We start from the raw sequence: 13,334 nt of genomic DNA, 5'->3' as shown, positions 1-13,334 counted from the left end.
GAATCTTCGTTTCAAAAAAGGATTGAAGCAATCCCAAGAAGTAAGAAAGGATAATTGCAAGATAGGGAACTTGCGTAACCTTCATAAGCTGAAGGAGATTCAGTGGAAACTGGGTACAACGACTCAGCAGCAACAGTCTGAATAGTAGTCTGAGTTGAGTCCCCAGTGTGAACAAATGTTAACCCAGCTACGGCCTGATTTCCTTCACCATTGGAACCCTCAGGAGCTTGTTCAGGTCCCGTTTGGGCACCCTGTTCCCCTGACTCTCCTGCTACATTCGGCGACTGTGGTCCTGGTTTTCCCGCTGACTGTGAACTCTCCAACTCAGATGCTTCTAGGGCACGAGAGGGAAGAGGCCAATAGGTAGTAAAGGTTGTTTCGTTTTCAGTTATAGTGGTTAAACCAGTAGTTGCAAGCGATGTGGTGCATTCTTCATTCTCTGAACAACTTGTTATTGTGATCACTGTCGTTTGTATCTGTGTCTCGGTCACTATTGACAATTCGGGGACTTCAGTTCCGCCTGAAGTACCAGTAGCACCTGGTGTTTCAGCGGCGCCCGGAGTGCCTGGAGTTCCTGGACTACCTTGAGTTCCTGGACTACCTGGACTACCTGGAGAAACCTGAGTGCCTGGAGTACCTGGTGTTTCTGGCTTTTCTGGAATACCTGATGCAGATGTACCTGCTAGAGTTTCTGTGGCTTCGGTGTCAGGAGTTTGGTTTCCCACTGGTGAAGTTACTGGAGGTGGGAGGGGACAGTAAGTTGTATAAACAATGGTTTCACTTGTGACTACCGTCAATCCTGTTGTGACAGTTGTAGCAGTGCATTGCTGATCCTTGGGACACGTAGTTATCGTAATAACAATAGTTGAGATTATTTCAGTGGTAACTGGACTAGTTGCTGTTGGTTTTCCTGGGGTCTCTGATGTCTCTGTAGCGACTGGAGTCTCTGGCGTTGCTGTTGTCTCAGGTGTTGCTGGTGTTGCTGGAGTCTCAGGTGTAGCTGGAGTCTCAAGTGTAGCTGGAGTCTCAGGTGTTGTGGAAGTCTCAGGTGTTGCGGGAGTCTCAGGTGTTGCTGGAGTCTCTGAAGCGACTTTGGTTTCTGATGTTCCAGTTTCTGTTTCTGTAATTTCGGTGGCAGATGTCTCCTCAGTTTCTGGCGACGGTATTGGAGGGGATGTAATTGGACAGTAAGTTGTATAGATGGTGGACTCGTTTGTAACCACTGTCACTCCAGTCGTGACAGTAGTCTCGGTGCATTCGTCATTTCCTTCACACTTTGTTACTGTAATGACTACTGTTGAAATTGTTTCTGTTGTAATTATTTCAGGAGTAGTTGTGATTTCACCAGTAGTTATTGTAATTGTCTCGGTGATGACGCTTGTAGTGGTTACATCCAAGCAATCTTCCTCCGAACAAGTTACTGTTGTAATCACAGTAGTTTTTATTGTCGTAGTAAGCTCTTCGGTTGTCTCTGATTCAGTCTTTTCGCTAGTTTGTACAGCTTCAGTACTCTCACTCGTCGATTCAGTTGTAGATTCCTCTGTCGTTACTTCCGTCTCGGTCAGCACAAGTGTTGTGGAAATTGTGTAGCATTCGGTCTCGTCACAAGTGATTGTTGTGTAGATCGTGGTTGTTATATCCTCAGTTGTTTCAGACTTCTCAGTGTTTGGCTGAGACTCCTCCTCAGAGCATGGTGTACTTACTTCTTGAGAAGTTGGCTGTACTGTAGTTTCTTCTGGGCACTCTTCACTGGCTGAAGTTATTGTTTCGGTAATAGTTTCAGTGAGTGTTTCTGTTGTGTCCGTTTCGCTGTCGGTCTCTTCGGTGGTACCTTCGTTTCCTGTAGTCTCAGTGGTTTCCCAAGGTGTAGTCGATTCAATTACTTCGGTTGTTTCCTCAGTACCAATTGTCTCAGTTTCGCAGGGCGAAGTGGTCTCAACCGATTCTGTGGTATCACAAGGAGAAGTGGTTTCAACAATTTCAGTAGTGTCACATGGGGTTTCAGTATCTTCTTGCTTTTCCTTGTGCTTCAACTTCTTGAGAAGCGGCTTGAAGTTCCGTTTGGAACCAGGCAACTTTTCATCCTCAAAGTTGGCTGCAACCAACCCCAAATCTAGGCACACAAAGTAAATAACTAACTTACACCAAAACATGATGCTAACGATACTTCCCAACTACATATTATTCACTCTTTTTCGGGTTACCTTCTTTATTTATAGAAGAAATGCATTCTCTCTCTATGCTCCTTGAAATAAATGGTTGCAAATTTATGCAACCTTCTGTGGTTTCGCAGCAAAAAAGTAAAAAATATGCTTGGAAGATAAACCATGAAACTTTCGAGGAATTGCATTGTTGGTTTCATTGGTCACAAAAGTCATAAGGCAAATTCAAGAAAGTGAAACTATAAGCTAACCTCGAGCACATGTGATGGTTTGTGTTGAAATCAATTGTAGGTTTGACGCAGTTTTCGGTACAAGACTTCAATGTTCCGCAGGGTTCCAAATTAACATTGCTAGATTATATTTTACGATTTCTAGAGCTAGACTAATATACTAATATACAAAGTTAAGCTAATGCACTTGTGAGACTAAATCTGCGAGGCTACGCTCCAACCGCTTACACGGAAATGGTCTTCCATATGTTCAAACCATCTCCACCAGTGGAAACCAAGCAACCTGGAATTTGTTTGTGCCATCTGACGTCCTTTACGTCTTTTTGCCAATGCACAAATAATAACTGAGGAGGGATATCGTACAACTCCTTGGATTCCTTTCTTTGATTTGAAATTTCTTCATCATCAGCCTCAACAGCCAAATCCCACAATGTGACAGTGTTATCTTCCGAAGACACAGCAATAATTGATTCATCCAATGGATTGAAAGAAATAGACGTGATTGCAGACTTATGGAAATCATAATTAGCAACTGGAGTTGGGGTGGTGTTAGCAGTGAAGTTTCTTAAATCCCAAACACCCCATGTACCGTCGTCGTGGCCAGAAGCCAACAAATATGTGATTTTATTGCACCATGAAATGACGTTGACATCGGATTTGGAAGCTACAACAGAGAGAGCTGGCTTGTGCTTCTTTGATCTGGTATCCCAAATACGGACATAACCGTCACAGTCACCGGTAGCGAAAACAGAGGTTTCACCAGTAGACCATTGGATGTCTTCGATGGACGATTGAGATGCAAAAAATGGGGTCTTATCAGTGACCCAGTTGGAGGTGGTTCTGGTGGTTAAATGGACTCTACCAGTTAAATCACCGGACAACAACGCACCAGTGTTTATTAATGGAGACCAGTCTAAACCGTAACCTTCCACATTACCATGGTTTCTTATGGTGTGAATAGGTCTCTTGGCGGCCTTTGGAATGACAAAACCAGGGGTGTCAAATGCTTTATATTGAGATGCTAAGTCGTAAATGAAAACCTCACCGCTCTCGGACATAGTGGCTGTTAAGTATTCACCGGTCTCAGCTGAATGAGGAGATACTCTGATTCTGTTTGTGGTGTGTTTTAATGGAATTGTCTCACTGTCCATGATTGGATCTACATCTTCATCGTCGTCATCTTCCTCTTCTTCCTCATCGTCCTTGACCAAGGTCTTTGCCAAAGACGACAATTTCATTGCGATCAATTCATTGTCTTTACCACGCGAAGCCTGAGTGGCTGTAGCGACGTACAAAGAAGCAGGATATGTTCTTCTTTCATTTCCTAGGTTGTCCGGTAATACGTCCAAAGTCAAACATGGCCATGGCAAATTAACATTGTGCAACATCTCGTAAACTGTAGGATCAGCCTCCAAAACCTCATCTGGGCCCAATGGCTTGGATCTATGTGGAAGGTAGATAGTTGGCTCTTGTTCTTCTTCTTGTTCCTTTTGCTCCAAATCCTCAATCTTCTTCGATACAGCTTCTGCGTCCAATTCTTCGTCTTCTTCGCCGGCAGAGTCTATCTCGATAATGTCTTCGTCACTTTCGAACTCATCTCCGTAGGGGTCTTCGAACTCTCCCATCTCAATGTCATCTTCTGCAGCTACCGCAGCACTAGCTGAGGTACTTGGGACAGAATCTTTCGAAACTTTAGCGGAAGAAGCCTTAACTTCCTGGACGGAATCCTCTGGAGCCGATCTCTTCGACATTGCTACAACTCTTACTCTAAAGCAACACTACGATAAAAACAGCGTACTTCTTCTAACCTTTTGATGCCATGCAAAATCAGGAATCTGAAAAATTATAATTTTTTCAAAAAATCGGTTCATCGCATGGACGGTCACGTGATAATCTTTAACCGGTTTTCAGTTTCGGCATTCGGAATACAATTTAAGGCGATGAATACATGGAGTTGCAACTATTGATTGTATGTTATATGTTTATCAGAATAGTCTTTATTGGTATTGTATTGTTGCTGTTGTTGGTTCGATTGCAGGTAAGTTCCTAAGCTAAGTTTAAATGCTGTTCAAAGATTTTTTGGACCAGGAACCACCGCCAGGGTACGTTGCTGGTATTGGTAGAGGAGCAACCGGTTTCACAACAAGTGCTGATACTGGTGGCATACAACCGGGATTCTCTTTTCAAAACGATGAAAATGACGATGACGACGACGAAAATGGCAATAACTCCCATTTGGATGCAGAAGATGGCTCAATTCTAGCTATAACTAGTAGAAATGACAAAGAGGATGAAGAAGCAGACCGCATATATGAAGAAATAGAGAAGAAACTCAGATCAAGAAATAAATCTGCCACTTCAAAAACTTCAAATGCAAATAACAAGATAGTTGGCAAAATAGACAAGGAAGATCAAATTAAGGACAAATTCTCGGACTTAAAGAGGTCCCTTGCAGCCGTCTCTAGCTCAGAATGGGAGAGTCTTCCAGAGGTTGGTGATCTTACTCGAAGAAACAAAAGAACCAGACTCTTAGAGCAACAACAGCAAAGAACGTACGCCGTGCCAGATAGTGTAATAGCAGGAAGCACGTCTCTAGGAGGCGGAATTCAGTCCCGTACCGACTTTAAGTCGATTTCTGAGTCAAAAGACAAGTTGTTGCTGTCTCAATTGGACAGATTACTTCCTCAATCAAATGAACTCAACTTAATAGATGCAGAAGAAACTAATAGAATATTAGATGAGAAGAGCGACTCTCAAATTGCAGACATACGAAAAGGCAGATCAATTCTTGCTTCATTGCGTCGTACTGAGCCTCATAAGTCCAGTTCATGGATAGCTTCAGCCAGACTCGAGGAACAAGCCCAAAACCATTCAGCAGCGAAGAGATTAATAGAAGAAGGATGCAAAAATGCACCTAAAAATGAGGATGTCTGGTTAGAGAGTATAAGAATCCATAAGCAAACATCAGAGGGAACGAAAATGTGTAAAGTCATAGTCAACGAAGCATTGAAATTCAATAGTAGATCGGAAAAGCTTTGGTTACAAGCAGAAGAGCTTGAAAATACATCTGACACAGTATCGAGAAGGCGAACTCTCATGAGAGCCCTAGAAGCCCTTCCTAATAATGCTAACTTATGGAGGAGACTAATTAATCTTGAGACTGATGAGGAGGATGTTCACAAGCTACTCCAAAGAGCAGTTGAATTATGCCCTAAGGAGTGGGAATTCTGGCTAACTTTGATCAACTTATCCGACTATAAGGAAGCAAAGAACTTACTAAATAAAGCTCGGAAAGCCTTGGATGGTAACTACTTTGTATGGTTAACTGCATCTAAATTGGAGGAAAGAGAAAACTCTAGTATTGAATTCAAAAAGATACTGAAGCTAATGGAGAAAGCATTCCACGAGGTAAGAAAGAGCCATCATAACGTCCCCAGAGAAGTTTGGTTAAAAGAAGCAGAGACAGCGGAAAGTGAAGGGTTCTCAAAAACATGTCAAGCAATCGTGTACAATTTGTTGGATTCAGAAAGCGATGATGAGCAGCAGAATTTAAACCAATGGTTCAATGATGCTGAAGCTGCAGCCGCAAAGAAATTTAAAGAGACAGCGAATAATATTTACAAATATGTTATTCATAAATTCCCTCATAACATAAGTAGTTGGGTTAAGCTTCTAGGATTTCTAAGAAAGACATCTAGTGACCAAAGTGTCATAAATGGTTTCTATAAACAAGCAATCGAATTGAATCCTACAGAAGAAATATTCCCTTTGATGTTTGCAAAAGACAAGTGGCAAATAGAAGGCGACATAGAAGGAGCAAGGTCCATCTTATTAAGCGCCTACAAACTCCTCCCTGAAAATGAAAGCATCTGGCTTGCTCGTGTCAAGTTGGAGGTAAAAACGTTTAATTATGATAGTGCAAAAGAAATCTCGGAAACAGCTGTAAAATTAATTCCAAATTCTTCTGCAAGGTTGTGGTATAAGCATATTCATTTATTAAGGCTTATAAATGTCAAGACCCCTTCAGACAAATATGAGCTCAGAATCCTCAGTGTATTGGGAAGGGCTTTAGAGTTATTTCCCCACACTCCACAGCTTCATCTACAGAAGGCCCAAATTTTTCTTTGCGACTTGAAGAAGCCAGATTTTGCGAGAGAACTGGCAAGTATAGGGGTTAAACAATGCCCAGAGAGTATTCCACTATGGATCCTACTTTCGAGAATAGACGAGGAACATATTAAGATTGTAATCAGGGCGAGATCAGTTTTAGACACTGCGATGTTGAAGAATCCAAAGAGTGATGCATTGTGGGCAGCTAAAATTCAACTCGAGCGCAGAAACAAAGATCTTGTTGCTGCAAGACAACTTACCAATAAAGCATTAAAAATCTTTCCTAGTTCTTCATGTGTATGGATTGAGTACTTATCTCTTATTCCAAAAATGTCCCAACGTAAGACAGCATTCGTGGATGCCATGAAAAACACAAACAACTCTCCAGAAATACTTCTCCAAATTGGTATATTCTTCTGGTTGGATGGGAAGCATTCCAAGGCAAAGGCTTGGTTTGAAAGAGCATTGAACAACGATAATTGCAACGGCGATTCATGGGGTTGGTTGTATTTGTTCTTGGATGGCTACGGAACGACTGAAGAAAAGAACAGTTTACTTCAAAAATTTAACGAGAAGTATGAAGGTATAAACAAAGGCGAAACATGGAACGCTACAAACAAGGATCTCTCCAATTTTGAAAAAACACCAGTGGAGCTACTCCACCACTTATCCAAATCTCTATTAAACAAGTATAAAAATTAGTTATACTTTACAGGTAATATTATACAGAGGTTTTACGACTTTGAGATTCATATATGCTCAAGTTTAACGCGCTTAGCAAACAGGGGATTTGGTCCTTACCCTTAACCCATGTAGACAGTAGCTCCTCACATAAAAGCTTGAACTCATGGTCTCCATATGCTTTCAAGCTTTTCGCTTCAACATCTATAACCATGTAGTTTTTGCTATCTTTATTCAAGTAGCGGGAAGTGAGTTTGATTCTTGCCGAAAGATCATTGGGATTCAATGGGCTAGGAAGAAATTCAATGGAGTATCCAAAATACTTAGATATTATTGTTAAGATATCCTTGCTTTTTTTTGCGTAAATCTCTCTGAGTCTAATGTTTCTATTAGTCAACTGATCTATTTTGGTTTGTAAGATGGTTTTATCATCCTCCTGGCGTTCGAAGATAGATTTTGGAATCAAGTCTTTACCATCTAGATTCTTGATATATTTCTGTATGAGATCTTCGTTTTCTTTTCTAAGAGCCTCTAACGTTTGGCTCTTAACAATTTGGTCCTTCGCGATCAAATTGGATTTTAATTGTAATACTTGTAACTGATCTTTCTTGGAATTCAATTTCTGCACATCAGATAGCTTGCTTTGAAGATTAGCCACCGCGTCTTCCTTTTCCTTCACTTTGGTTAGAAGAACAAGGTTTTCCTTCTGTAGCTTTGATAGTTTGTCATGCAAAGAGGAGTCCGCTGCATTTATCGTACTAGTCTTTCTTCTTTTATCTCCTATCTGTGCACCCTGCTGGAATTGTTGTAACTGTTTCTGAAGCGAATTAAGTTCGTTTCGATAATCATCTACTAATTTCTCCAAGTTTGTCAAGTATTGGTCTGTCGACTTGTTATTTTGACTTTCATCTTTGCCCCTTTTGACATTGATTTCATCCATTTCCTTCAACAGCTTCCTCAAAAATTCTATCTCTTTCAAGTTAAGAAGTTTCTGCCTTTCGTGCTTAGCAATTGAATCGGATTGGTCTCGAAGTTTGGACTTCAAACTATCTATCTGTGGAATCAAGGTTTCTTGTTGGTGATTTTTTAATGATTGAATTTCTGCAACGAGTTCGTTCACGGATGACTGCAGCTCATCATACTTGTCTTTAAAAACCAAGTATTTGTACTGCAATTGCTTGAATGTTTCAATGAAGCTTTTTACCTTGGTCTCACTAGTTGAGTCATCGTCTACATCGGTCTCATCTTTAATGGATTCATTCAAGATCTTAAAGAAGTCATTAAAACGGTTCTCGAGTTCGATTTTCTCGACTTCTAACTTGCAGTATTTCTCTTCTATACCTTCGAGATATTGTATTTTATTTAACAACGATGTGTTTTTCAGTTTTAACAATTCGTTGGAAGTTTTATTCTGAAGAAGGCTGTCAATTTTTAACTGTAATTGATTATTGATGTTTTGAAGACTAGAGTTTTTAACTTGAAGTCCTTCTATCAACTTGTTTAATGAAGTATCATCATTGAATCTCGTTGAATAGTTGTTGAGTTCTTTTACTAAATCATCGTTTGTCCCCTCTAAATTTAGTATGATAGACTTTAGGTTGGAGATCTCTGTGTTCAATTGGTCATTGGCACTTAATTGGAAGTTCAAGTCAGATCTCACTTGTTCGTATTTGCGGTTCAATCTGCTATTTTTGGCCTCGAGATCGTTGTACTTATTGTTGATGTTATAATTCTCCTTCGTGAGACGATCGATGGATTCATTCAATCCTTTTATAGACGTCAAGTTTATTTGGCTTTGGTTATCCACTTTTGAGTCGAGTTGCTTTTTGTCCTCGTATAAGTATTCAAAGCTAGCTTGTAGCTGATGTAATTCTTCACTTTTTTTGAGGAGGGCATCTTCGTAGGTTGATATGATTGATTGTTTCTGTTGTTCCAAGAGGTCTTTCTCTGTGCGTGTTGACGCTAATTGAAACTGTAATTTCGAGATTGTCTGTTTATAGTTGAGCTCGGTGTCTTCTGTGTATCTTATGGACGTTTCTCCGTGGTTGGAATACTCCGATTTCGGATGCTCTAGAAATGGTGACGAAGTTGTACTAGACATGACTAGTGAGATGTGAGATGTGAGTTGAATATTATACTCTAGGGTTGACAGATACGGTGTAATAATGGACTTTTCCAGATAAAAAATGGCTCACTGAGATTGTAGCCCTGTAATGGATGTATTTATCAACTTTTAATGTTAATATATGTTAATTAGATTCGAATCATAGGCCATTAACCATAAAGAAGAAGGTATTCATTCTTCAATAAACACAGTGATGGTTTCTCCATTCGCAGCTTCAGACGCGAAAAGTCTCACCCGAAAAAAGACGATTCTGAGGGCTGGGAGAGGTGATACTGAGAGAGTGCTGAGGGAAGTGAGAGAGAGAATCTGTGTAAGTATCAATGTGCTGAGAGATGATGAATGAGATGAAAACTGGCGGTGAAAGAGATGTAAGCCAGGAGTAATAGAGAGTACTGAGTGCTGGCGATGAAAGAGAGAGAGCTAAGACTTCTCGACTGCTGTGTGCCTGGAGATCTCAGAGAGGAGACTTCTCAGAGAGAGTACTACAGAGTTTCATTATGAGTATGGAGATTAGATGGTGGAAAACGAAGGGTGCAAATGGGGAGGACATTGTAGCTGAACACAAGAAAGTCAGAGTATGATATTATTCTGCATTAAGGTGACCCCGAGAGAAGAGACTGCCCTTGACTAGTCGTAGACTATAGAGTGAGAAGAGAGATAGAGAGTCGACAGCTATGAGAATATTGTGAGGCTATAAAAGCTGATAAAATTGCAAAAAGTCGAGACTCCAAGTGTGACTAGAAGATTACTATAGTGGGAGTGAGTGTGATCTTGAGAGTAAAATATAAGAGAGAGAATACTATGTATGTTGCATTATGTTATGTTATACAATGCTATGTTATACTATGTTCGCTTTTTGAACTAACTGGGGAAAACTATGAACCTTTACAGCGCAGTAGAGTTATGCTGTAGGGAATTAAAGTATTTACTGCGAATTTTCCGTGTGCCTTAAAGAATTTGACATACATATGACATATGACATTTGACATGAAACTTCCTATGAGAATAACCTCTTCTTACAAGAAAGTAACTATCTAACGTAATAGTCATTTAGTCATGTAGTCAAATGGTACTATAGTCATTCTCAGTATAGATATATATCAAACATTGAATTTACATCCCACTGAGTTCCACTTCTCTCATGTATTCTTTCTCATTCTATATAGTTCTTCACCAGTAACTACAGAATACCCTGAAAATAAACTATTAACTAACTATTAATTGACTACTAAAATAACTACTAATATCCAACTACTCATTAACCATTAACCAACTACTAATTGACTATTAACCAACTACTAATTGACTATTAGCTAACTAATAACTGACTACTAACTAACAATTAACTAACAATAAGCGAACAATTAATATTAACTACTACTAACCAACTACTAATTAACTATTAACTCACTATTAACTATTAACTCACTATTAACTATTAACTCACTATTAACTAACTACTACTAACTAACTTACTACCTACCAGCTGCCTACCTACCAATAACTACCACCACTCACTACCACTCACTACCACCACTCTCACTAACTCACACTTTGGAATATCGGCTCCTGCACACACACCCACACGAGTGATTCAGGTTTTTGTATGGCGGCGCTTAGAAAGACCAGTGACAGTGACAGTGAGATACTGGTTGCTTACAAGAACAGTATAGAATATAGGTAAAAATGTCTAAGATGTATGTATCTGATGGTAGACTTGGGATATAGGCAGTGCCAATGTATTGGTTACCCGTTTATTTGGGGGAAAAAATAGCAATTTTTGCCCGAAATCACCTGGTCCCTTTTGTCTTAGTGTAGCATCAACCAACCGATCCAATGTATGACAAAATGAAAGATCTCAGTACTAACATAGAAACAGTCCTAGAAACTTCAAGTTATTGGAGGAGTTAGAAAAAGGAGAAAAGGGCCTTGGCGCCGAGTCGATTTCCTACGGCTTGACAAACCAGGACGATATCACCATGACCTATTGGAACGGAACCATCTTGGGTCCTCCACACTCCACCCATGAAAACAGAATCTACTCCTTGACCATCATCTGTGACGAGAGCTATCCAGACAAGCCTCCAAAAGTCAAGTTCATTTCCAAGATAAATCTTCCATGTGTTGACAATGCTGGAAACGTCGTGGTATCGGAGTTCGACACATTGAAGAACTGGAAGAGAAACTACACCATGGAGACTGTTCTTTTGGAGTTGAGAAAGAGCATGGCATCACCAGCTAACAAGAAGTTGGCCCAACCTGCTGAGGGATCCACTTTCTAATTTGGTTGTCTGTGACAAGCAATTATCAAACAATATGTTCATCAAGAGCATTGCTTCATTGACTGAGCTGAGTGCTCATGGCTATCATTGCTACATGGTCTTACTCCTTTTCATTCGTTTCGGACTCGACCCTTATCTCTCTATTTGTTTATTGGCCCTTATAGCATAGGTTTAGTGACCGTTATATTTAGATATCACAATAAAGTTGTTATAATGCACTATTTATTAGTAGCCTCATTGGCTTTTTTGATCATGAAATTTATTGCAACTAAGTAGCCTATTTCGTATCAGGAGGATGATATTCAAGATGATCCTGATGTGTTCACTTTCTATATCAATGTGGTGGCCTTACAAGACGGAGCTTATTGACAGTCACATTTGTAAATGTCACCCAACTGTGAACCCTTAATTTTTCACTACTGTGAACCCTTCAATATTCACATCTTGTGGATGTGAGTGATCTCGTCATCTTTTCATAAGTTTCCTTCCAGTTCCATTTCTAGGAGTTTACGGAAGTCTCTTTCTGCATTCAAGAAGTCCTGGACATCTCGGCCGTATTTGGACTTATCATCAAGTAAGTCTCTATTTGTTTGACTGTCTGTGACTTCTATATTTATGAACCGTTGGACAACCCTCTTCTTGCCGTTTTCCTTGATTGTGGTGGGCACCATACATCGCTGGAACAACCTCTTGAAGGGCAAACATATTATTTCTGGGGGACTGCTTCTGTCGGGCGATGTCTTGAACGTGCATTCGTGCTGAGTCAACGATTTCAATTGGCATTTGTACTTGTCTGGGTTTCTTAGCTGTTCTCTGTATTTGGACAGTATTTCCGATCTGCTGAACACGGGAATAGGAGGAGCCATGGTGTATGATCTGTGTTAGTCTTTTTGTAGCAACGAAGGAGAAGTGAAAGCGAGGATAGTGCAATCTAAGACGGGAATGAAAAGCCTATTAAAGATAAGACATAAAACGAACTCAATGGAATATAAATATATACAGCAGATTGTGACCAACCAATGCATATAAGTATGAGAAGAAGTGCAAGTGTAAGTGTAAATATGAGTATAAATATAAGTATAAATATGAGTATAAATATAAGTATAAATATGAGTATAAGTATAAATATAAGAATAAATAGAAATAGAAATAGAAATCAGTCTATGTCTATATCTGATCGATAACTATATCTATAACTATATCTATAACTATATCTATTTATATACTCATATAGTTCCTCTCTTATATCTATATGTATATCTATATATATTTCTATATGTACACTTATCTACACCAGTAAGACAATATAATATACTTTAAATCTAATGTAATATAAATGTATGTGCACCAATTATAAATGTACAATTATCCAGATGATGCAACAAATTAAATTTAAACTACGATACGAATGCTCGTTAGAAAGTGTTAATGCACTCACTTGTCTCACCATTTTAGAACGATCCACAGTTGTTTACAGTGCTTGTAAGGTGGAAAGGATGGTAGCGTAGGAAAAAGTAGTTTGAGTGGTTACCGTAAAAGTAAGGGCTGTAGGAAAAAGGCTGCGAAATTGTGTGTTGGGACGTGATGTGATGGTGGTGGTGGTAATGTATGTGGTGAAATGGATGCGGTGAAATGTAATGGTGAAATGATGAAGTAGTCTCTTGGTGTGGGAGTGGTTATGGCGATATGATGATGTAATGTGTAATTGTTTTGGTAGTTGCAGAAAGAAACAGTATAGGGGGAA

At 39.6% G+C, this 13,334-nt stretch overlaps 6 protein-coding genes across 6 annotated transcripts; 2 read left to right on the top strand and 4 right to left on the bottom strand. All coding sequences in view use genetic code 12, as the record gives it.

Annotated features, from left to right (window-relative positions):
• Nucleotides 1-11: 11 nt before the first annotated feature.
• Nucleotides 12-2,153, bottom strand: RJT20DRAFT_3060 (uncharacterized protein; the record flags this gene model as incomplete). The annotated part of the gene is made up of 1 exon (XM_064919629.1): nucleotides 12-2,153. One exon carries the CDS (start codon nucleotides 2,151-2,153, stop codon nucleotides 12-14), a length of 2,142 nt encoding a protein of 713 aa, XP_064773469.1.
• Nucleotides 2,154-2,498: 345 nt separating this feature from the next.
• Nucleotides 2,499-4,204, bottom strand: RJT20DRAFT_46647 (ribosome biosynthesis protein). Its single transcript, XM_064920258.1, has one exon. It carries the CDS (start codon nucleotides 4,141-4,143, stop codon nucleotides 2,617-2,619), a length of 1,527 nt encoding a protein of 508 aa, XP_064773468.1. The 5' UTR covers nucleotides 4,144-4,204; the 3' UTR covers nucleotides 2,499-2,616.
• Nucleotides 4,205-4,386: 182 nt separating this feature from the next.
• RJT20DRAFT_150608 (U4/U6-U5 snRNP complex subunit) lies at nucleotides 4,387-7,204 on the top strand (the record flags this gene model as incomplete). Its single annotated transcript, XM_064919028.1, has 1 exon — nucleotides 4,387-7,204. The coding sequence occupies exon 1, from the start codon at nucleotides 4,454-4,456 to the stop codon at nucleotides 7,202-7,204; it is 2,751 nt and encodes a 916-aa protein (XP_064773467.1). The 5' UTR covers nucleotides 4,387-4,453.
• On the bottom strand, nucleotides 7,196-9,455 carry RJT20DRAFT_128591 (coiled-coil domain-containing protein). Its single transcript, XM_064917307.1, has one exon. The coding sequence runs from the start codon at nucleotides 9,282-9,284 to the stop codon at nucleotides 7,224-7,226; it is 2,061 nt and encodes a 686-aa protein (XP_064773466.1). The 5' UTR covers nucleotides 9,285-9,455; the 3' UTR covers nucleotides 7,196-7,223.
• Nucleotides 9,456-10,966: 1,511 nt separating this feature from the next.
• On the top strand, nucleotides 10,967-11,809 carry RJT20DRAFT_128590 (E2 ubiquitin-conjugating protein). The gene is made up of 2 exons (XM_064917306.1): nucleotides 10,967-11,005; nucleotides 11,188-11,809. The coding sequence occupies exons 1-2, from the start codon at nucleotides 10,995-10,997 to the stop codon at nucleotides 11,588-11,590; spliced, it is 414 nt and encodes a 137-aa protein (XP_064773465.1). The 5' UTR covers nucleotides 10,967-10,994; the 3' UTR covers nucleotides 11,591-11,809.
• Nucleotides 11,810-12,715, bottom strand: RJT20DRAFT_128588 (uncharacterized protein). The gene has a single exon (XM_064917305.1). The coding sequence runs from the start codon at nucleotides 12,454-12,456 to the stop codon at nucleotides 12,064-12,066; it is 393 nt and encodes a 130-aa protein (XP_064773464.1). The 5' UTR covers nucleotides 12,457-12,715; the 3' UTR covers nucleotides 11,810-12,063.
• Between the last annotated feature and the right edge of the window lie 619 nt (nucleotides 12,716-13,334).

The sequence above is a fragment of the Scheffersomyces xylosifermentans genome (genome assembly GCF_036884685.1).
Source record: "Scheffersomyces xylosifermentans strain CBS 12540 chromosome Unknown RJT20scaffold_5, whole genome shotgun sequence".
Classification (NCBI taxonomy): Eukaryota; Fungi; Ascomycota; class Pichiomycetes; order Serinales; family Debaryomycetaceae; genus Scheffersomyces; species Scheffersomyces xylosifermentans.
Note: the sequence above shows the minus strand (reverse complement) of the source record. Positions and strands in the feature narration are given on the sequence as shown.